This window comes from Galdieria sulphuraria, assembly GCF_000341285.1.
Source record: "Galdieria sulphuraria unplaced genomic scaffold scaf_16, whole genome shotgun sequence".
Classification (NCBI taxonomy): Eukaryota; Rhodophyta; class Bangiophyceae; order Galdieriales; family Galdieriaceae; genus Galdieria; species Galdieria sulphuraria.
Window position 1 is genome coordinate 68,995 of NW_005178459.1, and position 23,410 is coordinate 92,404.

Sequence of the window (23,410 nt, forward strand, 5' to 3'; positions counted from 1 at the left end):
AATGCAAGTTGAATTGTTACAACTCTTATTATAGAAGTTTCTGTTCTTCAAAACTATGTTTAAGAAGCAATTTACTATTCAATCCAATCACCTTTTAAAGTCTTCTGATCGTCGTCGTTTACGCACAGAACTTAAAGAATGTTTCCCTTTGCTAGGAGATGAAGATTGGGAAAGGATCTTACCACACAAAGTTGGAGAAGTCATCGTATTGAAACTTTCCAACAAAGCCACTGTATATTGCTTTCAGTGTAATACAGAAAATGAGGCTTTGGAGTTCTCTTCAGGTGGTGGTAAATGGGGACAACCTTTATTTGTTTTTGTTCCAGAAGAAGGAGGTTGGTTTCCAACTGTTTATACTTTATGGAAAGTACCCCATTTATTACCTTGTTTTGAAACGCACTCACAAGTCAGTCGTTTTCTATTGGGAGCAGCTGATTTGATGCTTCCTGGTGTTTATCCAACGGATAACGATGGCAGCTTTACGAATGTTCAGTTTGGACAACGAAGGAGCGTTATTGTGAGAGGAAATCCAATGCCTTTTGCTGTTGGTGTTTGTTGTTGTTCATCAGTGGATATAAAGAACAAGGGATTGAAAGGAAGAGCATTGAAGCTCGTTCACTATTATGGAGATGGTATTTGGTCACTTGGAGATCGTTCCAAACCCAACCAAGGTTTTACACTCGAACAAATTGATTCCGTTGACAATCTGAATGAAGATAACAATAATGTACAGTTAATAACACAACAACAGTCCAATGTGGAAGAAGAGGAGTATATAGCACAAACAACTAGTCAACTGTCTATAGAAGAAGATGGTGGTTTAGAACATTCCAATGAGGTAGATATGGATGCTTTATTGGATCGTTGTTTCTTACAAGCTGCAAAATGTTCGATTGAAGACCGACAATTGCCAATGGAAGCCAGTAAAATGTTCAATGAGTTTATATTACCTGCGAGACCAGCTCATACGGTGATTGATTGGAAGAAAAGTTCACATAAGAAATTGGGAGCTTTTATGAAGAGCCTCTCTAAACGTAAATTGTGTAAATTGAAGGAAGGAAAAGGACAATTACAAGTATTGACTATCAACCGCAATCATGAAATGTATCAATCCTTTGTTCCTTATTATGATGATAGTAGTAAAGAGAAGCAGTCGAATCTAGAAGACGATGGCTCTTCTCATGATGATGTAGTATCACATAATGGCATTCCACAAGTTTCAGAAATGTGGAAACCTCATCAACATATGAAGCATTTTCTGGAATGTTTGCAAAAGAATGAAAATGCATTATATTCTAGAGAAGAAATAAGAGAAGCTTTGCAACAATATGTACAACACAAATGGCCACAAAAGAAAGAGTCATCGGAGAACGGTGAGATTGTATTGGACGATGTTTTGCGAGATGCACTATTCAAAGGAAATACCAAAGGACTGATGGAAGATATTCCTTCAACTATGGATTGGAAAGAAGTGGAACTCATGTTGTTATCGAGAATGCAACCTTATCATGTTTTGTATAAACCTGGAGAAGAACCGATGATACGTAAAGGTGCAGTGAAGCCCATAGCCATTATTGTGGAAGATAGACAAGGAGGTAGAAAACATGTAACACGTATTCAAGGTATAGAAACATTTGGTATTGAACCTGAAGACTTTGCACAAAAGGCACAAATAGCATTTGCTTGTGCTTCTAGTGTACACCCTTTGCCAGGAAAACAAAACCATCTAGTAGAAGTACAATGTCAAGGAAATGTAACAAGTGATGTGACTAAATGGTTATTACAAAAGTTTGGTATTCCATCGACTTGGATTCAAGTTCAAGACAAACGAAAGAAAAAGTAAAATCTTAAAGTATGTTTCATAATCTTTATGAAGACTTACCAGCACCCAAGTCTTCTTCTTCTTCTAGAAATACAGCTCCAACGAATGAACAGTTTGCAGTTAAAGTCTCCCAAAACCAAACAGAAAGTGATGTTCCTCCTATAGAAGAACAGATAGTAAAACCCAAAAAGGAAACCACACCATCTTCTCGATGGTCAACTGCAGCTGTAAGGATGTTGCAACCTCCACCAAGTGTTTTAGTAAAGCGCCAAAATGTTAAAGTTTCTAAACCTGTTGTAAAAGAAACCAAAATAGTAGTCTCTGAAGAAGAAAATGAGAAAGACTCTGAGCACTCGATAGGGGATAACAAACCACCGAAAGAAGAGGAAGGGGAGGAAGATTTCAAAGCACAGCAACTGGAAGCAGTTGTAGCTACTGGAAGAAGTGCGTATATTGTGGACGAGTATGATCCTCATAGACCGAATGATTTTGAAACGTGCTTGCAAGAAAGAGAATGGAGAAAGGCGCAACAAGTCGTCAAGTCAAGTCTTGGTTGAGAAAGTACTTATTATAACTGTTTTGTTATTGTTTGGGAATACAAATAAAACTATCTTTGTACAAAAGTGGTTGATATTTTATAAATATGAGTTTTATGTCAATAGCCATTATGAAATGCTGGGCAAAGTAAGAAAAGAAGAGTAATGATGAGAGAAAGAAAGCGCCATGAATAACAACTTTACTTTTCGCTCCAGTGTATTCAAGTTACCCGAAAAGTTTTTGCCACCTACAAAGAGAAGAAAGGTTCAACTTTATAAGGCTTCGTTGCTTGAACCTTTACCTGAAAATGGTATCGTACATACCAACAACACTTCGGTGGACACTAGTTCTACAAGGAACATACAAGACGAGCCTGTTTTGAACAATTGTAACTCTTATTGTGACGCGAGTTCTTCTCCTCCTTCAATACCACAAAGTACAGATTCGAAGTTATTTTCAATGGAAGTCAGTAGTCGAGAGAGTGAAGTCTCACCACCACAGTCTAGTCACACGACTTCTTTACAAGGAAGCTCACAAGACAAAAACGAAGATAATTGTATGGGAAAGCCATATATGAACGATAAGGAAAGGCGCCCAAACTCTCCTTATGAAAAGTCTGTTTCGGAGAATGTCTTGAAGGACGAAGTAGTGGAGTCGGATACCTCCTCCGGTGAGATTCCTCCAGGAAAACTGGAAACTATGGAAATAGTCAATCACAACCCTGAAGACTTGAACGAAGAAGTAAGTTTTCAGCTACAAAATTTATTTCACGCCGGAGTTGTATTTCCTGATGACTTTGACGAGAGAGCTTTTCAATTTCTGTCAGGGTTACCACCAAAGAGTGCTATCGAGGCTTTGACAGACCTTTCAGAGCGTAATTTTTCCAATGTTAAGAAACGCAAAGCTTTCGTAATGAGCGTACTTCGTCAACATGCTCCTGATGATGACACTCGTTGGAGCTCACCACAAAAGCAACAACAGTCAACACATGAAACTAAGGTACCTATTATAGTTCCACCTTCTGCGTTGGCTCATCTTCCTTCACGAGTGGCAGATAGTTTACAACTAGTATTTGCTTCTGGTGTTTGTCATCCTTCCAAATTTGATGATCTTGCTATGGAAGTGTTGGTTAGTTTAGAAGAAAATGATGCCGTTCAAGCATTGAAAGAATTTGCCAACGTTGATCCTTCTACTGTAAGGAATCCTTCTGCATTTTGGATGGGAATAGCTAGACGATATCAAATAAGAGCGAAGAAAGCCTCCATCCATCCCCATTCATCCACAGCTGTTCAAAGCAATGAAAACTTGATGGGATCTCATTCTCGATTAAGGTCAGTTGGAGACCGGTATAGACAACAGACGGATCACAATTTTGTTTCATCTGGAAGATCATCTCAAAGTGGTTTTTCTTCGAGTCTTGAGAGATTCGAGACAAATAGGAAGAGAATACATCACGAAGATAGTCATAAAATGGTTACCGAATATATTGAAGAATTGACGAGGAGAAATATCTTAGCGCCTGGAGCACTTGATGAAAAGGTTGTAGATTCTTTGAAGCGGATACCACAAGATGATGCACTTACAGTATTACGTGACCTTGAACATCTTGATTATCGAAGAATTAGAAATATATCTGCTTTTGTTACAGGATTAATACGCAAAGTTACCAGCAATGACCATTTTAATCAACGTTTGACGATAACAAATCCAAACAACTTGGTGGATGATTTGGAGCCACGAGTAAAACAACGATATCTTTCCTTGTTTTCAAAAGGTTCGGTGAATGAGAACAAAGGAGGATTGGATGATAGGGCATTAGAAGCTTTATCAAATTTAAGGCCGGAGCTATCTTTACAAGTCTTGGATGAATTAAGCAAAGTGGATATGGATCATTCACGAAATATTTCCATGATAGCAATGGGAATTATGAAGAAAGTTACTCAAAGAGAAAATCATGAAAGAAATGTAAGAAGTTTTAAATATTAATATCATCTACGAAATCATTTAAAACACAAGTAAATAAAAATATTTTTGTAAACTATGAACGATCGTATTGTATGTATGATTGCGTCTCCCATTTATGGAAACAGGATCCAATGATGATAATAGAAAAGCATCAAGTCATTCTGTGACGAGTCCAAAAATGTTTTCGCTGAAATCATTTGGTATGGAAGGCAATAAGAACTTTTAGGATTTTGAAACAAACAGGTGACTTCCGTATCATTCCAATGCAGAACAGGAAAACCATTTTGTAGAGCTAGCGAAAAGTGATGGGAACTGTTGGTTATACATATGACCAATCGATTGTCATGTATGAGTGATAGATTCCTTACGAAACGTAACGAGGCTCTTTCAGACTTCATTATTAACAAAAGCGGGATACTTCTAGTGAGTTGTCGAATGACTCTTTCAAGAACAAATAGAGGCCATTTTTTCATAGAATTTCGTGGAAAATGATATTGGGTCTGTAAGATGATTCTAATCGCCTTTGTTTTGACCAAATCTGTATAGAAAGGAGAAAGCGAGGGCATTGGAACTGGTTTCCGACGCCATAGACGAATCCACCCAATATAGTTTGAAATATTATATTCAAGAAGCGAATATTCAGATTGTAATAAGTTGATGCCATTCCAAGGTGGCATAAATTTGGAAAAAAGTATGCGATTATATTGTACCTCAAGTTCAGGTAAGCAATCAGCTCCTAAGAGGCAGGATTGATACCTTAATCGCAATGTTTCTTCATGAGGTATATGTACAAGGCTATCCGACTGTATCCGTTCCATGTATAAATAACTCTTCGCTCTCTCCAATAAAGAGTCATCCTCCCAGCCATATGAATGAATTCGTTCATCAAAACTTGATAACAGTTTGTCTTGCTTTGAAGAGTCAGAGTTCTGTACTTACCCACCAATTTGAAAAAACACCTGTCTCGGCATATAGAAGATACCATGGAGACTTCGCTCTGAAGCAATAGAAGCAGAATAAAAAACATGTTCGTGCGGTGGATGTCTTACAAGGAAAGATCGATCGACCCATGTATCGCAGTCTAACTTGAGAATCCAATCTTCTGTTGCAAAAGAAACACCCAAGTTATAGGCCTGAGCAAGATTCCAGTTGCTTCCATTTTCTACTCGCACAACAATAACCTGAACGTTGCTCGACGTTTGGTGAAGAGAGTTCAGTACAAAACTGTAAAGGGAATTGCTAGAGGACCAGTCCACCAACACAATCTGACGAATACCATATAACGATAGCCACGAGTTGAATACTTGCTTGAGTTGTAGCAAACGTTCTTTGCAAGCAGCTACAACTGTAGCTGTGGGAAACTCCACTGGAGACACCTTTTTCTCGTTTCCATTGATACCATGCACAAAAGGATTTGCAGTTGACACTGCGAAAGAAACTTGAGAATGAACAATCTTCGCCAAACTATTTCTAGAGTATAGAAAATTTGAACTTTTTGATACAACTTCTTCTTCACTAGCGAAATAAAGCTTTACATAGTTTTGAAATAATAATAACCAAATACAAGTACGCGCCAAATTCAATGGCATTTTTTTTCTCTTGTCGTCTCCGTGGTCTTGTACATTAGTGAATGATTATTTATCGTCGTCTGCTGATTTATCATTTCATTGCTCAACTTGTTTTCTAGGTTGCTTCATATGATATTTCAGAGATTTCCTAATGGAGCATTTTAAAAACAAATGCACTAAATATACACAAAGATTCCATACAAAAGGTCCTTTTCCATTTTATCATTATTGATGGCCCTTTTCGCATTGTCGAGTGTGGTGTAGAAAATTATCGCTTCCATCGTACCACCACACAGTGAACTGGTTGTACGTCATGAACTCTCCCAAAATGACTTTAATCAACAAAGGCATAGCACTCAAGTTGTTGAAACGAGTAGATGTTCTTTCCGAATCCCAATCTCTCGCTTTAGATATAGGTGGTTCCTTGGCAAAAATTATATACTTCCAACCTGACGGAGCTAATCGAAGAAAGGAAAGAACGGACGGGATTCCGAAACTATGTATTGACTACTTGGACCCTAAGAGAGAAGGTTCTTCAATATCAGTTCGAGTACCAGAGCTGAATGGAACTCTGCACTTCTTTTGTTTTGAAACTCGAAATATTGAAGATTGTATTAAATTTATATCAGAACATTACAGACAGAATGGCAAAGAGAAAAGAAGAGTTAGAGCAACAGGTGGAGGAAGTTATAAATATGACAAGTTATTTAGCGAAGTGGGTGTGGAATTGACCAAGTTGGATGAGATGTGTTGTACTGTGGCTGGTCTTACTTTTCTCCTGACGCACTTTGACCACGAAGTATTTTCTTTCTTGTATCCTGATGGAACTTTGCCACCACCAGGGCTTCCTGAGTCTGCTCCAGCGTTGGCGGAGTGCAGAAGATTTGTAGATGCCCGTCCCGATCCATTTCCTTATCTTTTAGTTCATATTGGTAGTGGTGTGAGTATAGTTAAAGTGACAGGTCATGGAAAGTTTGAGCGAGTGAGTGGTTCTACTATTGGTGGAGGCACTTTTTGGGGTCTTTGTCGGTTGCTTACCAATTGTAAAACTTTTGATGAAATAATTGAATTGACAAAAGAAGGCAACAATGAAAGAGTAGATATGTTAGTTGGTGATATCTACGGAGGAGATTATTCAAAAGTTGGCTTAGGAGCTGGTGTTATTGCTTCTTCATTTGGTAAAGTTACAATGAGGAAGGAACCTCCTCCTACATTTTCCAACTTGCGAAAGGCTTGGAGAAGAGTTGTTTGTGGAACGTTTTGGTTATGGTGTGACTTTATGTTAAATATTCCTATTTTGGGTCATTTTCTTCGTTATTTGGGGTTAGAGAAGCATTTACGTTCGAGAATAGCAAATATTCATTTTGGTAAAATCTTCAGAGCGGAAGATGTTGCACTTTCTTTGTTACGTATGATTTCATATAATATTGGACAGATTGGATATTTAAATGCGAAAAGGTTTGAGTTTGTTCTTTTTTTGTTCAATGATCTAAACCCATCTTTTATTTAGATATGATTTGCCAAAGATATATTTTGGAGGCAACTTTATTCGGGATCACCCTTATACAATTGCTTCGATATCTTATGCTGTTCATTTTTGGTCTCATGGTCAGACGCAAGTAAGTATTGAGAAAGAATTTGATAAGGCCATGAATGAAAGCTCATTTAGGCATTGTTTCTATTACATGATGGATATTTAGGAGCATTAGGAGCTTTTTTAGGTGGTGAATCGACTATATCGGAAAATTCCTATTCCGAAATGTAATAAAGTGTTTCATATGGACAAGAACAAAATCATTTGCTTACGAAACATTGCGAGGATTTACTTTCGTAAACTATTGGAAATGCAAACAAAACAACACAAAACAAATGCTTCTTTTAGGATGCCTTTTAAGGAAATGATATTGCCCCATAACAAGGAAAGGTGATAGTCTTTCCTCTTCTTTTCTTAAGAAAGAGTTGGAAAGTCGGTGGGATCCGAAATACTTGGAGTTGATATTCGACTTTCACGAAAACCACCTCGACCTCCTCCTCTTCCGCCTCTGCTTGATGCTCCTCTTGAAGAAAATCCACGACGAGAAGGACCATTAGAATAACCTCTACTATCGAAGGGTCGAGAACTAAAACCTCCCCTTCGTCTACTATCCTTGCTATCTTCTAAAAGTTCTTGAACTGTTCCATCTTCACTTTTCACTTCACGTCGAAAGTTGCCTGTAGTCCCTCTAGGACCCGAACCTCTTCCTACTCTTCTACTACCACGACCTCTTCCACGTCTTGGAGGTTCACTGAAGAACTCCTTCGTCATATCTACTGTCTTATTCTTAGCATCCTTTTGTCTATTATTTGCGGCATTTTGCTGCAAATTCTTTTGCCCTATTTCCGATAAAGTTGGATCATCTTCATCTTCTCTCCTCCAAGGCTTCAAACTGTCATCCAAAGTATTTGTCTCCTTAGCTTTGGCAGGTTTGTTTCCCAACAAGCTGGCAAGTTGTAACTTTTTCTCTGCTTGCCTAGCTAAATATTCATCTAGTGTCAAAGTCTCTTTTGGTTCTTCTTCAACTTTTCCAGATGTTGTAGTACCAGTAATAGTCTCTTGTTCGGTCTCTTCACCTTCTACCTCATCAACTATATTTTCTTCTACTGATCTTACAGCTTCATCGTCCTTAAGTCCAGACCTAAACGCAGTATTCACACCTTGGCTCAACTTTCTTGCTTCTTCTTCTGGATTCCCAAACACATATCTGCCACCAGCACCACCTTTGGATATCTCCTTTCCACGTCCTGTTCCAGAATGACGATCAAACTCTCTTCCATGCTTTTTGACTACTTGCACATGATGCCTCTCCAATTTGTGTGGCGAGTGTTTTTCTTTGTCCTAAAGGGTGTGCTCAATAGGAAACACAACGTAAAGAAAAACTTCGTTCGTTACCTCTTCTTCTGCCAAGGTTGTGTCTTCTTCTGCTACTGGCAACGAATCCACTTGTGGTATCTTTACTTTAGAAGTTGTTGTTTTAGTAGATGCCGAGGAGGTTTTGGTTTTGTCTTGAGTGGAGGCCTTTCGAACAACTGCTTCCGTGGCATCTTCTGCGTCGTCAGACAATAAAGCATACAAGTTGGACTTGACAGAAGTGGACATCGGAGTTGTATGTTCTACAGCCAACGTATCTATTCAATATTATTTACAGATATTTCTTCAAGTGGTTTGGAAACATTGGCACAAAACGATCTTTTTTCCCAATAGTCCAATGCAACTAAAGATGGACGACGTTGACAAACCTAAAATCATCATTTCTATTATTATGTTTATTCTGCTTGAAAAAGCAGAGAAAACATAAACATTTCCTAACAAGTATTAAATTTCTACTCCTTCTAATACATCACCAGTTCTATCCTATACATCCAAGCTTAGATATTCCTCCAAGTCTGTCAATCGAGAAAGAGAGCAAAACTTACCAAATGAACATATACATCTGTTCCATATCCATCCATCGATACCAACTGTAAATTGCCACCAAAGTATTGTGCATATAACTTGGAAAGTGGAAGTCCAAAACCTAAACCTGCCATAGGTCCATCCACTGACTGTCGTTGTACTAAACGATCCCATTCCCCTCCCAAGTTTCCTCCTCCTTGTTCTTCCTCTCTGAGACGATTAACAGTGGAAAATCCATAACGAAAAATACTGGATAAGATGTCCAATGCAATGCCGCCTCCTTGATCGCTAATTCGAATGGTGACTTGCTTAGGACCTTCTGTCAACAATACTTCAATAGGTGGCATGTTATCTTTAGATAATAACAAGCCATTTTTATGATGATTTTGTGACAAGTGTCTTTCTACAACCGCTCTCATGGAATTCTTTAACAATTCCAACAATATATAATGAAGATGATAAGGAATATAAGGAATAGTAGATACTGAGCCTCGAATCTGTACAGGCACTTGAACTCCATACTGTCGAAAACAAATACGACTACACTCTTGATAGGCAATATCCAGACACTGTTGTGGTGAGCAATGAGTATTGATAACTCCAACAAAGCCTGGACGACTTTCATGCAACATAACATGTTGTTCAGCAATCATACGTCGACCAATACGTGATATAAGCATTTGGTCTACAAAAGAGTCTAAATCCAAGTGTTCTCTTTGAGAAGCTCTTAATAACGCCAAGCGAAGTCCGTGTGCTAATAACTGTGGTTACATATATAGTCAATCCTATGAAATATTCAAAAATAGCAATTACCTCCACAACGTTGGCACTTTCGTCTACTAAATGCTTCAAAAGTACAGTAAATTCCTTTTCATCTTGCAAGTCTTGTATCTTACGGAAATTACGAACAGATTCGAAGGCTTCTACATATACATCGTATATCCGCTTGATAGGACCACATACTACATAATAAGGTAAGGATCTCAAGTCTATAATACGATGAGCCAATCGAACTGGAAGCTCTTGATGCACAAAACGTGCACTTTGGATGAGTTTTTGTTCATTCAACTGTTTGCCAAACTGGATGAGTTGGTTGATGGTATGCTTTTTGGGTTCTTTCTTGGCATAACGTGCTACAGCGTTGTCATGAACAGTTAAATAGTCTGTCGTTCCATAACTCAAGCTACGATAAGACAACCACTGTATATACTTCCAACTACTTCTAGTCGACCACATATGGAAAACCAAAATCACTTTATGATTTTCTTCTCATTTCATATTCATCGATCGATCATGGAGAGGATGTCCTTTTCTTTCTCTCATCGCTATGCTTACTTATTGTTTCATAAAGTGTCCAATAACTTGAGTTGTGTACATAAGAAACTTTGTTATCAAAACCATTCCCATCCAACCATTTTATATCAACCAAGAGTATTGTTAAATATTCGTAGTTGTATTCATATGTCACAAAGTCAACAGAGTTATATGTTACCCACAAAAACGCCTTCTTGGGCCAAGTTGACTATTGCGTTGGGAAGTCTAATTACAATATACAGTTTCTATGAATATTTTTCTAGTGGAGGAGCTGTATCAGGTTCTGCCTTAGGTTTTGTTTACGGACTACCCATTCTTTTATTAGGATTGGCTCTTCAATATGCAGAGTTAGCTCCTACACCTTTGAAAACGAGCGATGAAGCGAAAGAGAAACGTGAATATTTGGCTACAGATGTACAAAAAAAGTTGATAAGAGATGTGACTCGCTATCGTTATGGAAATCAAGTTCATTTGGAACAAGTATGGAAAGCATTGGGATTGGTTTCTCGTGGACAGTCTCGTCCTATATTGAAACAAGTATTGGAAAGAATAGATGAGACAAGTAGTCGATATGAATTGTGTTTATTATTATACGCTGTTGGCAGTCAAGTTTCGTTTTGGGAACAAAAACTGGAAAAGATGAATCGTTTCTTTGGACCGAACATTGTTTGTCGTATAGAACCAGTAGAAGAGGATCAGTTTTGGTTGGTGTTGAGGTCATTGCAAGGTTGAATGAGTAACAAAGTGATAGTCGATATTGATAAAGATTGGGATATGGAATAGATATATTTTATATTTGTATGATATTGAATACTTGTTATCCTATGATGGCATATACATATATATATATAATTCATAATTATCTAAAAATGGTAAAGGAGAATTATTCTAAAAGTTCGGATGAGGAGATCTAGTCCAAAGAACCGTCCAGTTGCCTTTCAAAACGTACCACTTTTATCAGCACAAGGAATATTTGTTGCTGCCTCACGTCTTGCTATATGTCAATCTTGTCCAGGATGGAAAGGACATCGTAGGTATACATTTCAAGTAGGCACTTTTTGCAAAAGTTCAGACAACTCTTACAACTCAGCTTTTATTATTCTTTAGTGGGTAACAACAAGTCCATTCTTATCGAGCAATTGTTATGTAAGAAGAACGAGGGTGGAAAGATATGGCAAGTTCGAAACTTTAGCGTCTTTGGAAGAGGAAAGAAAGACAGAAGAAGGGGTCAGTAACCTGGAACAGTCCCACGCGATTGAGAATACGGCAGAAACCCCACTGCAACCCATTTCTGTCACAGAAGAAGCAGCAGAAACTGAAGAATCTTCTCCAAAGAAATCCCAAGTCAACAAAGGTCGTAAAAGTGAAACAGGATCTAGGTTTCGAGTGTTGTTTGATGAGATTGAAGTGGGTCAAGAATATGTGGGCAAAGTGAGGAAAGTAACGAATTATGGAGCTTTTGTCGATATTGGTTGTTTTACAGACGGTTGGTTATTATCTTGTATAATATTATGACTGGCTTTTGATAGTGATATGTCTCTGTTATATTTTAGGACTTTTGCACGTTTCTCAAATGAGTGATACGTTTGTGAACGATCCCACGGATATCGTCAAAGTAGGAGATGAAGTTAAAGTTCGGGTAGTTAATAAAAAACCGGAGAGAAAGGAATTCTCTCTTTCCATTCGACCTCCAAGAGTTGTAAAGAAAAGAGAAGAACAACAAGTGGCTACGCCAATGAAGGAAATGGATAGTAAGAACAACACGGATGATAATGAATATGCCAAAGTTCGTGGGCGTTCTTCAGTTTCCAGACTACAGAGGATGGGAATTTCAATGGACGTCGAAAGTGCCGATGACTCTTCCAATCCAACGGCAAGAGTTGCTTCAAATGTACGAAAATCTCGTATGTCTTCAACAAAGGGTTCCTCTTCCATGAAAGCGTCTTTTAGGAAGTTGGCAAGAGAAACAGATGAGCAAAAATTTATCAAGGGAACGGTAGTTTCAGTAACAGAATTTGGTGCATTTGTCGATTTCGGAGGACCTTCAGATGGTCTTATTCATATATCAGAAGTGACAGAGGATTGGTTAGAAAAGGATGATTCGGGAAGCAGAAAAATCAAAGTGTCGGTCGGAGATGAAGTTCAAGTTCGTGTTATCAATGTTGATGTCAATCGTAGTAGAGTTTCTTTGTCCATGAAACCTTTTGCAATGTCTGCCAAGAAGCAGTTACAGGAAGATTTGGCTGCTGCCAATGAGAATCAACCAGAATTTGAAAGTATGTTGGCTTTGGCTTTGCGAAAAGCTTTACAAGAGAAGGAAGCGGAATTGGCAACGCAATCTCGCCATTGAGATGCGCTTTGTGGTTTTAAATAAACCATCAATTCTTGATCTTTTTATTTTGTATCGTTTGGTCTAATGAACAACAACATGTCATATTCTAAAGCAGTATTTTGTATTGGTTGCTAGGAAGAATTTTAAAACATATCTGATTCATCCAAGCAAAATGACTCCGTCATATACCAAAAGGAAATATCTGATTGTTCATCTTGGAATGGACTAGTTGGCCAGAAGAACAACTCCTCAGAACTATCCATAGTGTTTGACTGTGCCAACTCCATATTAGACTCTACAGTTGTAATGGCATCAGAACAAGCAGCTGCCATAGCTATTTGAACTTGTTTAGATACAAATTTTCCATGTAGACGAAACCTTCTTTGGGCCAACTTTTGTCTTTCAATATAGCGCACCTTTGAAGAGTTGCTGGTCTTGTATTTCTTGTTGCGATATCTTTGAAACCGAATCTTACGATAATGATCTTTGTTTAGCATTACTGGATAAAATAATTCCGGTTTTGGAAGAAAGTTAAGATATTTAGGAGCTTCTGTCATGTTGAGGTCTTTATAGTTTTGTAGCTTAGTAGTCTTGTCATTAGAAACCGTGCTTTTAAACAACTCATTGAGAGTAGCAGCAGTGAAAGGTTCTGTTTGTTTGGAATCAGACGGAGGAAGACAAAATAGCCCATTTCCATCGATAGCTTGGTATATTTCAAGTAAACATGGTGAATCAAGTGGTTTGTTTTCTACAACTCTCTCGATACATGGTTCGTATCCAATAAAAGTCAATGACATTAGCTGGTTATCACAAAGTTGAAGCCAGAGGGGCAAAAGAACTAGAAACAAAAAGGGGTAGATTAATGAATCTTCAACTTTTTTGACCACAAGCGAATTTGCAATTCAGATACATTTTTCGACGTCCAAAAAGGTAGATTTTGATTGGCGGATCATTCGAGGATTGGCCAAAATATCGAAACTTAGCTAACACGTATGACCAAAATAGCAAAACTAAGCGAAAAAATATGACAAGCGTGGCAAATTGTAAGCAGAAATATTGTCAATCTAGCCACACCATCACCCACCATCACACCAGCTGCATATACACCATGTACCCAGTATGACACCAGCTTCATATCGACTTGAGAGGCTAGTAGGTTTCTTTCCGGTTTTAGGTGTCTAGTAATAGACCGTTGAGTTGTAACTGCTTGAAAACTGAAACCCCTAGTGTTACTGGTTCAACTTGTTTTAGAAAGTCTCGTTGAAGCAAAGCCTTGGAAAACTTCTTTGGGGACTTTTTCAAGAAAGAACTGGATAATATTTTGGTAATAGTATGATTGGAAAGACACTAGGAAGATAGTTGTGGGGTAGCAGCAGAATTTCTCCCTTCCTTCACAAAACGACAGAAGAAACTTTCCACCTTCTTTGTTGATAGTCGTATACAGTTATTAAGATTGCATGTGTTCAACCAAAACCCAAATATCCAAATGCATACTTGTCTAGTTGGATATTACATGTATTGTTTTATATATTGCGAACCCGTAATTCTTTTCATCATTCATTGTTCAATGATTATATACACTTTTGACTACTATTGGACAGTGGGTTACACACTAGGATATTTGTTTTCCTAAGTAATAAATGTGATATTAAGAATATTTCTTCTTTGTTCAGTAAAGATTGCTTTGACGGAATAGCTAAACATGTTTATAGAGAGCCCCTTGCGGTTGAATTCATGCTTTTTTTAACAAAACAAAAGAATCTCCTCAGTTTTATCTATTCAGGTAGTCTTTGCTTGTACAACTCTCTCTCTCTCTATTCTTCAACTAGAACTACAAAATCACAAGTCATCCCAAGACAAGTACGCAAGCCTCTGCCTTCCTTTCCCATTTGAGTATTCATTTTATTTTCACACGTCAACAGAACAACTACTGAATGAATATTCACATTGTTTTCCAAACATGTTGCTACTTTGCCAAAAACTTTTCAAATTTATTTTCATGCAAACTCAAAGAAACAAAGAAAAACAACCATGCATTCACTTGTAACCAAACTCAAGGTTCATTTCCTCTTTGGCGAGGCCGAAAATCTCAGAGAAATGGAATTTCGAATATTGTTCAAGTTTCTTCTTGCTAATCCTACCATGCCATCGTTGAACAGTTCTCTCACATCTTCTAATAACAATCCTTTGGTTTCAGGCAAAAAAATGAAATGAAAGATAAGAAATAGAAGAGATACTCCTACATAGAAATAAAAGGTCCCTTGTAAAGTAAGTGATGAAACTTGTCTCGAAAAGGAAGTGGTCGATGATGCTGCAGACCCCAAAAGAAGAAAAGCTCCCCACGCCATTCCATAATTGCGGACGTGGAGCTCATAAATCTCGCCATTCAAGACCCACGCGACTGGAGATATACCCATTTGGAACCCAAAATAGAAAATGAGCATACCAATGAGGAATCCTGCAGCACGATGATGCACATTGTCTACATAAATGCAAGAGCCTGCAATCAATTCTCCAATCATGAATATCGGAAAGCTAATGAGCAACATTTTTCGTCTACCGTACTTATCCAACCAATAATACGCAGGTAAAGTCCAACAAAAACTCCAAAATCCAATAGGCATTTGTACATAATCAGAAGTCTTGTCTGTTAGACCCAAGGAACTGAGAAGAATGGCCATGTAATATCCAACTGAGGTGGCTCCATTCCATTGTTGCGACAATGACAATACTCCTCCAACAATAAATGTTGCTCTAATTCTAGGATTTGTAGTGATTTCTTTCATCGCTTGAGTAAAACTTATTCGATTGGCCAGTTCCACTTGCAATCTTTGACACATGTCTCGATAATCTTGTTCTGAAACGAGCGTTTCTCTTCTAAATCTTCTCCAACATTTTCTTGCTTCTTCTGGCTTACCTTTGAGCATAAGATATCTTGGGCTTTCAGGTAAGAAGAATAGACCGACAAGTTGTACTGCAGGGCCAATAAAACCAGATCCCAGTATATATCTCCAAGAACCAGGATGAACATTAATAAATATGGCAGTCACTACCCAAGCTAAGAAAGTTCCAAGAGCTTGAAGAGAGTTGAAAATATTCAGATGACCTCCTCGATGTGAACGAGGAACAACTTCGGAGATGTAGATAGGAATGGTCATGGCTTCTGTTCCAATTCCAACTCCCATAATAAGCCTTCCCGCCAACAACTGTCCCCATGTCTTTGTCGATGTGGCAATAACAACTCCGATAATATATGTAACGGATGAAATCAAAAGAACAGTCCTCCTTCCTACCACAAAGCTAATTGGAGTTGCCCTATTGTAACATATAAGTGAGCTCTTTTCTACAATATATTACAATTCTTACAGAGCACTTCCTAAAACCGAACCCCATGTAGCTCCTGAAGATATCCATGACCAATGATCACTCGAAATATGGAGGTCGGGAATAACGTAAAGAGATGCACCTCCTGTAAGTCCCAAATCCATTCCCATCATAGTAGAACCCCAACATGCTATAAATAGGAAAAACTGTAAAGTCCTTGTGACTCCTTCATCTTGGTCAGTCACTTGTTCTGTTTGGTTCTTTGCATCTGCAGTTTCCAAGTCATCCTTCAAAGAAGAAATATTCTCAAACTGTTCCTGGTTTGCTTCTTCAATTTTTTCTTTAACAGCTTCAGACTCAACTGGGTTGATAATCATTGTTGAGAACGATAAAAATTCCAATAAACGAAATAATGAATGATTCTATCTACCCTATTTAAAAGAATGGGGGAGATAATGTCGCTTAGCCCTGTCGCGCTTGGAAAACCATTTGTGGAAATGTTGCCTTTCGTTTTCCACTGGACAACCTTGGCGACATGTTGAAGCAGAAACTAACCACAATTGTCCATAAAATTGTAGCCTTATTACACAACTCGTCAAATGGACAACATCAAAGATGGATAATAACTCTTCATTTGATTGATTGATCACAAGAATAGATTTTATGACTTGCTTTCCATGACGTTTCTATTGGACAACGCTTTGAAGAGGAAGAAGAAGGCGGAAATAGACTTGTAATATTAAATACTTGTCTCACTGAAATTGATTTGGTTATGAGTGTTCAAAGACTATATTTGAACCACAACTGGAGTGTATACTCTGAACCCAATAAGACTTTGACAACGCACCAAGAAGCAATAGTCAAGTATGTTGCCAACCTACCAGCTTGTGTCCACTCGATCCTTTTAGAAAATGGGGTTATAGCTGATCCCTTCTATGGAGAGAATGAAAAGCTCCTTCAGTGGATACCTGAGCATACTTGGTCCTTTGCTCGTCGTATTCCTTCCAACGTGTACCAAACTTGTCCAAGCGTTCGATATTTGTTGATTTTCGACTGCATTGATACCGTTGCAGACATTTTTCTGGATGGAAAGGAACTAGGTCGTGTTGAGAATATGTTTTATAAGCACGAATTTGATATTACATCATTTTCAACTTCTTCTCATGATATGGAGTTGAAAGTGACATTTCCACCAATCATGGACTACATTAAGAAAAGAGAAAAGTCGCATCCTTATCGAGAGTGGAACGATCCTGTGGGTGGAGCAAGTAGAGTTCGCAAGGCACAATATTCATTTGGATGGGACTGGTAAGTTGACATGGAAAATTTTTGGCAAACTGATGATAGGCATGGTCCATTACAGGGGTCCACGATTTCCTACTTGTGGAATCATTGGTAACGTATACATACTTTGTATTCCAAATTGTAGAATTGTAGATTGGAGAATATCACAACGATATGAATCGTTGGAAAGGGTAGTATTGAATATAAATGCTGAAGTGGAATTTGTTTCACAAAAGCCCGTAAATGTTCGTTTCGATGTTTCTTACGCTGGCAAATTGATTGGCAGTTGCTCGTTGGAGAAGTCAGATACTTGCGTTTATAGAGGACAATTTCTTATCCAAGATGCTAAGCTTTGGTGGCCAAATGGTTATGGAACACAACATCTTTATCAAGTATCCTTATCAGCGTTCTCCGAGAATGAACAAATTGCACTTGACTGCTTGACAGAGATCATCGGTTTGCGTCAAATTTTATTGGATACTTCGAAGACAGAAGATGGATACAGATTCCAGTTTTATATAAACGGCCGACCCATCTTTTGTAAAGGTGCTAGTTGTATTCCATTTCATAGTTTTTTGGATCAAGTTACTACAGAAGATTATCGCAAAGTTCTGGGTTCAGCAAAGATGGTAGGAATGAATATGATAAGAGTTTGGGGAGGTGGTATATATGAGAAGGATGTATTTTACAATCTTTGTGATGAATATGGTTTACTTGTTTGGCAAGATTTTATGTTTGCTTGTGCTTTGTATCCAGGAGATGCAGAATTCTTACAAAGTGTGGAACAGGAAGCAAAGTATCAAGTCACTCGATTAAGAAACCATCCTTGTTTGGCAATATGGTGTGGTAATAATGAATTGGAGCAGAATCCTGAAGACATTTTACAAAATGAAACTACCCGGGCCAATTATTTACGTCTGTTTTATGAATTGTTGCCTCAGATTGTTTCAACTTATGATGGACAGACTCCTTATGTCCCTTCTTCTCCTCATCATCCTGAGGGTTTTGAAAAGCTCTACAATGCCAACCTTTTAGGTGGTGATACTCATTTTTGGGATGTTTGGCATAAGAAGGCTCCTGTAGAGAATTATCTCAAGCATCGAACTAGATTCTGTTCCGAGGTAATTTGGACGTTGTTTACTAGAGATGTTTTTATGTTAAAGATATGCTAGTTCGGAATGCAGTCGCTTTGTTCGATAGAAACATGTCGTTTATTTGCATCAGAATCGGAGATGAATATGTCCAATTCAGTATGATGAGTGTCAATCAGCAAAAACAAACCAGGGAACGAAATCATGTTGCATTACATTTTTCAGTTGTTCCCATTTCCAAATTCATACAAAAGTTTGTCCTATCTTTCACAACTTAACCAAGCACTATGTATGAAATGTGGAGTCGAGCATTTTCGTCGACAAATGCCATTCACTATGGGTTCGCTCTATTGGCAACTAAATGATTGCTGGCCAGTAACAAGTTGGAGTTCCATCGAATTTGGTGGTCGTTGGAAAGCTCTTCATTATTTCGCTAAAAGATTTTTTTCTCCTTTACTAATAAGTGTTGTATCGTTAGGTGAAGAAACTATCAATGTTGCCAATCAACTTGTGACTCATCGGAGTCAGTTTGATATTTTTGTTACTTACGATGGACAACTCCCAGTTATTCCTGTATGTATCTGTTGGAAATTGTATCATGTACAACGAAATGTTTGTCTTATGGAAGGAACAAAAGTAAGACAGTTTGCTTTTCTATTGCGTTGATTCACCTTTTGGAAATACAAGGAATATGAAATTCAAAGAGATACTTCTGTACGGGTGCATTCTTTTGATTTTTCAAAACAAGTTGCTGAATTTTCTGTTTCCAATTTGATTCTACATGTTCGAGCAACACAACAAGAAAAGAATGGAGAAGGCCTTGTTTCTGAAAACACCGTTTGGTTCACCGCTCCTCGCTTTTATCATTTGACACTTGGTTCTAAGTGTATTCAGTATTCTCTTACCAAAGTATCTTTTAAGAGATGGAGATTGAATCTTCATTCCCATACATTCCAACCGGTAATAGCTCTTCTCTTAACCTAAAAACCTCTCAAGTGATACTGGATTAGTTTGTTTGTTTGACAGATGACAACTTGGAATGGCAAGATAATTTTTTCGATTTGTTCCCTGATCAAGAACGTCAACTATATGTCCGATGCAAAGGTAAAAGTCATCATGAATGGCAAATCTGATTGATTTCTTTTTGTATAGATAATGAGAAGTTTCCAGAAATTTCCTTGATTTCATTAGGAGATGCCATATTCCATTAAAAAGATTTATTATGTTTGTATGAAATGGTAGTTTTCTTTGATAAAGAGTATGTGTGTGAATGCTACATGTTTATACGAGTGTTCATGATTGAGACACAAACACAGTGAAGTCCATCCTAATGAGATTATTTTGACAATGAATTCGCAAATATATGTATCATAATCATTATCCCTGGAATAGCTCGTTGGCATTGAAATCAGTTTTATGACATTTAGAATGGATTCTACATGTCAGTTGGCTTTCTCATTTGACACAATTTGATGTCGAACGATATTTGTTGGTCAAGGTTCTATATCATTTTGGATAATCATAACAAAACTTATTGGGCCGATCAATTGATATATGCACTTAAGAATATTTTCTATCTTTCAATATTTGGAATAGTTGCTCATTTTGATTCTTTAACTCTTCTATGTTGGCTTCTAGGGACTGCAACTTTGATTGAATCGATTCTATAACTGCTGTACAATGATGGATATTTGTCAGATGATGAAAGTTGGTACTGGAAGAACCGACCTTTTTTGCCATTTCTGTAATCAACTCTGGTCCCATAGCATGAACACCTCGTGATCCAATCCGAAGGATAAAATGAAGAAACAAGAAACATGGATCTGCTACTTGTTGTTGTTCAACCAAAGCTCGATTGGATGTACCAAAGTTTGAACTAGTTAAAGAAGAAGAGTCTTCCTTGGAATCTTTGCCTATAGGCAGCTTTGGTGAAATGTGATTCAATTGTCTCTTTGTTTCAAAAAACGCAACTCTGACGTTCCTATTTTCACTTCTACAACTCCATGAGATATCTTTCTGACATGATTCCGTATTACCATCAGATATTTGTTCCAAATGTTGCTGGAATTCAATTCCATTATCCATCGATTCCTTTTCAATAGGTATACATTCTGGATGACATTCCAACTGATATTTCTTTTCTTCCAATTTTCGATATCTATTTTTAAACTTGGAACGTTCTTCATCTTCTAAAGCAATGACTCCTTGAGAGTCTAACTCCAGTATTTTTGTCAAGTATTCCATGGCCCTACTAATCCTTTGTATCTCTGGATAAGGCCATCTGGAAATGCCATGAGCTCTACAAGAACTCTTTATTACTGTTAAACAAGTTCCTAGTTGCTTCGAAGCTTCCCGCATCGGTTTATGAAATAGAGGTCTCAACTTACAAAGAGGAATGATAGTCCTATTCTTCTTTGGCATTACCAAACCTTGCAATGAGTAGTAAGTAGGATATAAACTACACCAAAAAACAAGTACAGAAAAAACAATTTTGGAACTCCTATGTGCACTCAAAGGGTTGTTCAAAGCAAGACTTGGTGATCGACTCCTAAAAGGATATCGCGATTTCTAGTGAGACCTGTTGCATAGTCAACTTATTCCATTGGCCAAGTTGTTCAAAGAAGAAGCCAAGCCATTTCATTCGCTTTGTCTCATAGACAAGTCGCAGAAGAGTGAAGAATGGAAGAGCAAAAGCCCTTTGTGGGATTTCATCGTTGATGAGGATCAGATTTGGCATTTTGGGAACGGCTCATATTGCCAATAGAGTAGCAGATGCTATAGAAAGTTCTGGACATCAAGTTTATGCCATCGCAAGTAGAGACTTGGAAAGGTGTGTTATGAGTTGTTATTCTTATCCTGTTCAACTGAACGAGTCGAGTAGAGCAAAGCAGTGGGTTTCTGGACGAACCTCGAACAAGGATGATATCATTTGTTATGGTTCATATGACCAACTCATCGAAGATGACCAAGTACAAGCTGTGTACATTCCTTTACCTAGCAGCTTAGCAGATTGTTGGGCACAACGTAAGACAAAGCACTATTTGATAAGGCTGAATACGAACTATTTCTAGGTGCTGCGAATAGTGGAAAACACATATTGGTTGATAAACCGTTCTCTTCAGCTGAAAATGTTCTGCAAATCACGCAACTCTGTCGCCGGAACAATTTAGCCTTTTTGGATGGAACTCAGTTTGTTCACGGTCCACGCTTAAAGGAAATGCAGAATATGATACAAAGTGGTGCGATTGGAAGGTTACGCAAAGTTAATGCGGCTTTTACAGCTTGGATTGTGGATTCCACCAATATAAGATATGATCCTTCTTTAGAACCTGCTGGTTGTGTGGGAGATGTTGGTAAGCTTCACCCTTTTTATTGAATGATGTAAGGAAAGTTGATCTTCTCTGTTCAGGTTGGTATGTGGTCCGATTCATTCTTTCTTTTGTTGGATATGATCGTAAAGTTATTTCGGTATATGCCGTTGGCAACGAAACGGATCATGGAGCGATGGACGATTGTTGTGGAGTTGTACAATTTGAAGACAACATCACTGCTCACTTTGATTGTGGATTTACAAGTGGTTATAGACAGTGGGGTGAATGTTTGGGCACTTTGGGAATGTTCAGAGTGGATCGTTTTCAAGGAGCTCCTATACCTAATTCAAGCGAACAGAAAGATCCCAATTTACACTTTCAGTTTCGTCAAGTAGGAGAAGAAAGAAATGGTCGCATTGAACGAGTAGAAAAGGAAACCAAAGATATTTGGGTCCCAAGTGTTGGAAAACCACAAAGCGTATTACTGATTGAGCAATTTGTCACTTTGATAGAAAAACAAGACAAGGAAGAACGAGAGAAATGGGCAAAGGAAGCCTGGAAAACACAATTGCTAGTTGATGCTATTTATCAATCAGCCAAAACCAAACAAACCATTTTGCTGTTATGAAACAAAAAGAGAAATATTTGACTTTCTCAATTATTTTTATTGGTTAGTGTGAAATGCATTTACCAACTATTGAAATGCAAAACTAGATGTAGAGAATCCCTGTCCTTGTAATAGACATAAAGGTGAAAGTTGAAGTTTCTGAAAAGGTACACTATCCGGGTCAAAGTAATAACCTTGTGTTTTTCCTGTGATTCGATTCATACAAATATAATAAAATCCAGCAATCGTCAATCCACAGTTGTGAGGGACGTTTACGAAATATCGTTCCTTCCAACGCATAAATACATATTCCAACTGATGCAATGCTACTTCTCTCGCTCTGTTTCTTTCAAACATTCTTTCAAATGGTCTAAAAGCTGAGAACTTTGACCAGTGTCTCAAGTCATCTTCCTCTGTTGCGTCCCAACAGCCTGTGCGAAAGCCATAATGAATGTTGTCTACAACTTGACCTTCCCAAAAGGTTATCACTGGATAATCAAACCTTGGAACATCTATGGCTTCCATACTGCCACAAATGTAGCCTTTCTCTGGTTCATAGTTCTGAATCTCCTAACCTCGCACTATTTTGAAATGAAACCTCACAAGTGACGATGGGAAGCTTACCACATTCACTGTCCAATAGTCCAAGTCCTTCACCAACTTCCAAGAGTTCTGTACACCTTGAAATCTTTGTCCTGCTTCTAATAACGAACAAAAGATGGGTTTAGGTGAATAAACACTTCGCAAACTATTGGCAGGCATAATATCAACAACAAAAGAGAAGACAAATGAAATGGGAAATAAAAAGTAAACATTGCTTAA

General features: G+C 37.9%; 15 protein-coding genes across 16 annotated transcripts; 8 read left to right on the plus strand and 7 right to left on the minus strand.

Annotated features, from left to right (window-relative positions):
* Window positions 1-36: 36 nt before the first annotated feature.
* On the plus strand, window positions 37-1,947 carry Gasu_22750 (eukaryotic translation initiation factor SUI1 family protein). Its single transcript, XM_005706830.1, has one exon. The coding sequence runs from the start codon at window positions 56-58 to the stop codon at window positions 1,841-1,843; it is 1,788 nt and encodes a 595-aa protein (XP_005706887.1). The 5' UTR covers window positions 37-55; the 3' UTR covers window positions 1,844-1,947.
* A 9-nt stretch (window positions 1,948-1,956) lies between these two features.
* Window positions 1,957-2,529, plus strand: Gasu_22760 (uncharacterized protein). Its single transcript, XM_005706831.1, has one exon. The coding sequence runs from the start codon at window positions 2,056-2,058 to the stop codon at window positions 2,377-2,379; it is 324 nt and encodes a 107-aa protein (XP_005706888.1). The 5' UTR covers window positions 1,957-2,055; the 3' UTR covers window positions 2,380-2,529.
* A 7-nt stretch (window positions 2,530-2,536) lies between these two features.
* Gasu_22770 (uncharacterized protein) lies at window positions 2,537-4,398 on the plus strand. The gene has a single exon (XM_005706832.1). The coding sequence runs from the start codon at window positions 2,546-2,548 to the stop codon at window positions 4,343-4,345; it is 1,800 nt and encodes a 599-aa protein (XP_005706889.1). The 5' UTR covers window positions 2,537-2,545; the 3' UTR covers window positions 4,346-4,398.
* Window positions 4,399-4,411: 13 nt separating this feature from the next.
* Gasu_22780 (glycosyltransferase-like protein) lies at window positions 4,412-5,936 on the minus strand. Its single transcript, XM_005706833.1, has 2 exons — window positions 5,264-5,936; window positions 4,412-5,215 (listed from the first exon to the last, which is right to left on the minus strand). Exons 1-2 carry the CDS (start codon window positions 5,911-5,913, stop codon window positions 4,438-4,440), a joined length of 1,428 nt encoding a protein of 475 aa, XP_005706890.1. The 5' UTR covers window positions 5,914-5,936; the 3' UTR covers window positions 4,412-4,437.
* Window positions 5,937-6,116: 180 nt separating this feature from the next.
* Gasu_22790 (pantothenate kinase) lies at window positions 6,117-7,687 on the plus strand. 2 transcript variants are annotated; one of them, XM_005706834.1, is made up of 3 exons: window positions 6,117-7,350; window positions 7,403-7,511; window positions 7,562-7,687. In XM_005706834.1, exons 1-3 carry the CDS (start codon window positions 6,221-6,223, stop codon window positions 7,655-7,657), a joined length of 1,335 nt encoding a protein of 444 aa, XP_005706891.1. In that variant the 5' UTR covers window positions 6,117-6,220; the 3' UTR covers window positions 7,658-7,687. The 2 variants fall into 2 exon arrangements, with proteins under 2 accessions (XP_005706891.1, XP_005706892.1); XM_005706835.1 differs by having other exon boundaries at window positions 7,403-7,676.
* A 4-nt stretch (window positions 7,688-7,691) lies between these two features.
* Window positions 7,692-9,156, minus strand: Gasu_22800 (uncharacterized protein). Its single transcript, XM_005706836.1, has 2 exons — window positions 8,822-9,156; window positions 7,692-8,767 (listed from the first exon to the last, which is right to left on the minus strand). The coding sequence occupies exons 1-2, from the start codon at window positions 9,026-9,028 to the stop codon at window positions 7,841-7,843; spliced, it is 1,134 nt and encodes a 377-aa protein (XP_005706893.1). The 5' UTR covers window positions 9,029-9,156; the 3' UTR covers window positions 7,692-7,840.
* Window positions 9,157-9,161: 5 nt separating this feature from the next.
* Gasu_22810 (pyruvate dehydrogenase kinase) lies at window positions 9,162-10,566 on the minus strand. The gene is made up of 3 exons (XM_005706837.1): window positions 10,139-10,566; window positions 9,346-10,086; window positions 9,162-9,283 (listed from the first exon to the last, which is right to left on the minus strand). Exons 1-3 carry the CDS (start codon window positions 10,559-10,561, stop codon window positions 9,245-9,247), a joined length of 1,203 nt encoding a protein of 400 aa, XP_005706894.1. The 5' UTR covers window positions 10,562-10,566; the 3' UTR covers window positions 9,162-9,244.
* Window positions 10,567-10,576: 10 nt separating this feature from the next.
* Window positions 10,577-11,487, plus strand: Gasu_22820 (uncharacterized protein). Its single transcript, XM_005706838.1, has one exon. The coding sequence runs from the start codon at window positions 10,583-10,585 to the stop codon at window positions 11,369-11,371; it is 789 nt and encodes a 262-aa protein (XP_005706895.1). The 5' UTR covers window positions 10,577-10,582; the 3' UTR covers window positions 11,372-11,487.
* Window positions 11,488-11,506: 19 nt separating this feature from the next.
* Gasu_22830 (RNA binding S1 domain protein) lies at window positions 11,507-13,047 on the plus strand. Its single transcript, XM_005706839.1, has 3 exons — window positions 11,507-11,686; window positions 11,747-12,125; window positions 12,193-13,047. Exons 1-3 carry the CDS (start codon window positions 11,540-11,542, stop codon window positions 12,987-12,989), a joined length of 1,323 nt encoding a protein of 440 aa, XP_005706896.1. The 5' UTR covers window positions 11,507-11,539; the 3' UTR covers window positions 12,990-13,047.
* A 4-nt stretch (window positions 13,048-13,051) lies between these two features.
* On the minus strand, window positions 13,052-13,786 carry Gasu_22840 (uncharacterized protein). Its single transcript, XM_005706840.1, has one exon. The coding sequence runs from the start codon at window positions 13,766-13,768 to the stop codon at window positions 13,115-13,117; it is 654 nt and encodes a 217-aa protein (XP_005706897.1). The 5' UTR covers window positions 13,769-13,786; the 3' UTR covers window positions 13,052-13,114.
* A 1,160-nt stretch (window positions 13,787-14,946) lies between these two features.
* Window positions 14,947-16,716, minus strand: Gasu_22850 (MFS transporter, SP family, sugar:H+ symporter). Its single transcript, XM_005706841.1, has 2 exons — window positions 16,338-16,716; window positions 14,947-16,286 (listed from the first exon to the last, which is right to left on the minus strand). Exons 1-2 carry the CDS (start codon window positions 16,670-16,672, stop codon window positions 15,032-15,034), a joined length of 1,590 nt encoding a protein of 529 aa, XP_005706898.1. The 5' UTR covers window positions 16,673-16,716; the 3' UTR covers window positions 14,947-15,031.
* Window positions 16,717-16,926: 210 nt separating this feature from the next.
* On the plus strand, window positions 16,927-20,017 carry Gasu_22860 (beta-mannosidase). The gene is made up of 7 exons (XM_005706842.1): window positions 16,927-17,603; window positions 17,659-18,700; window positions 18,752-18,829; window positions 18,896-19,306; window positions 19,358-19,630; window positions 19,681-19,774; window positions 19,823-20,017. Exons 1-7 carry the CDS (start codon window positions 17,068-17,070, stop codon window positions 19,879-19,881), a joined length of 2,493 nt encoding a protein of 830 aa, XP_005706899.1. The 5' UTR covers window positions 16,927-17,067; the 3' UTR covers window positions 19,882-20,017.
* A 174-nt stretch (window positions 20,018-20,191) lies between these two features.
* Gasu_22870 (transcription factor) lies at window positions 20,192-21,196 on the minus strand. Its single transcript, XM_005706843.1, has one exon. The coding sequence runs from the start codon at window positions 21,089-21,091 to the stop codon at window positions 20,231-20,233; it is 861 nt and encodes a 286-aa protein (XP_005706900.1). The 5' UTR covers window positions 21,092-21,196; the 3' UTR covers window positions 20,192-20,230.
* A 170-nt stretch (window positions 21,197-21,366) lies between these two features.
* On the plus strand, window positions 21,367-22,637 carry Gasu_22880 (oxidoreductase family protein). Its single transcript, XM_005706844.1, has 4 exons — window positions 21,367-21,500; window positions 21,552-21,694; window positions 21,742-22,023; window positions 22,080-22,637. Exons 1-4 carry the CDS (start codon window positions 21,388-21,390, stop codon window positions 22,607-22,609), a joined length of 1,068 nt encoding a protein of 355 aa, XP_005706901.1. The 5' UTR covers window positions 21,367-21,387; the 3' UTR covers window positions 22,610-22,637.
* Window positions 22,638-22,641: 4 nt separating this feature from the next.
* Gasu_22890 (uncharacterized protein) lies at window positions 22,642-23,406 on the minus strand. Its single transcript, XM_005706845.1, has 2 exons — window positions 23,213-23,406; window positions 22,642-23,158 (listed from the first exon to the last, which is right to left on the minus strand). Exons 1-2 carry the CDS (start codon window positions 23,348-23,350, stop codon window positions 22,676-22,678), a joined length of 621 nt encoding a protein of 206 aa, XP_005706902.1. The 5' UTR covers window positions 23,351-23,406; the 3' UTR covers window positions 22,642-22,675.
* Window positions 23,407-23,410: the final 4 nt, after the last annotated feature.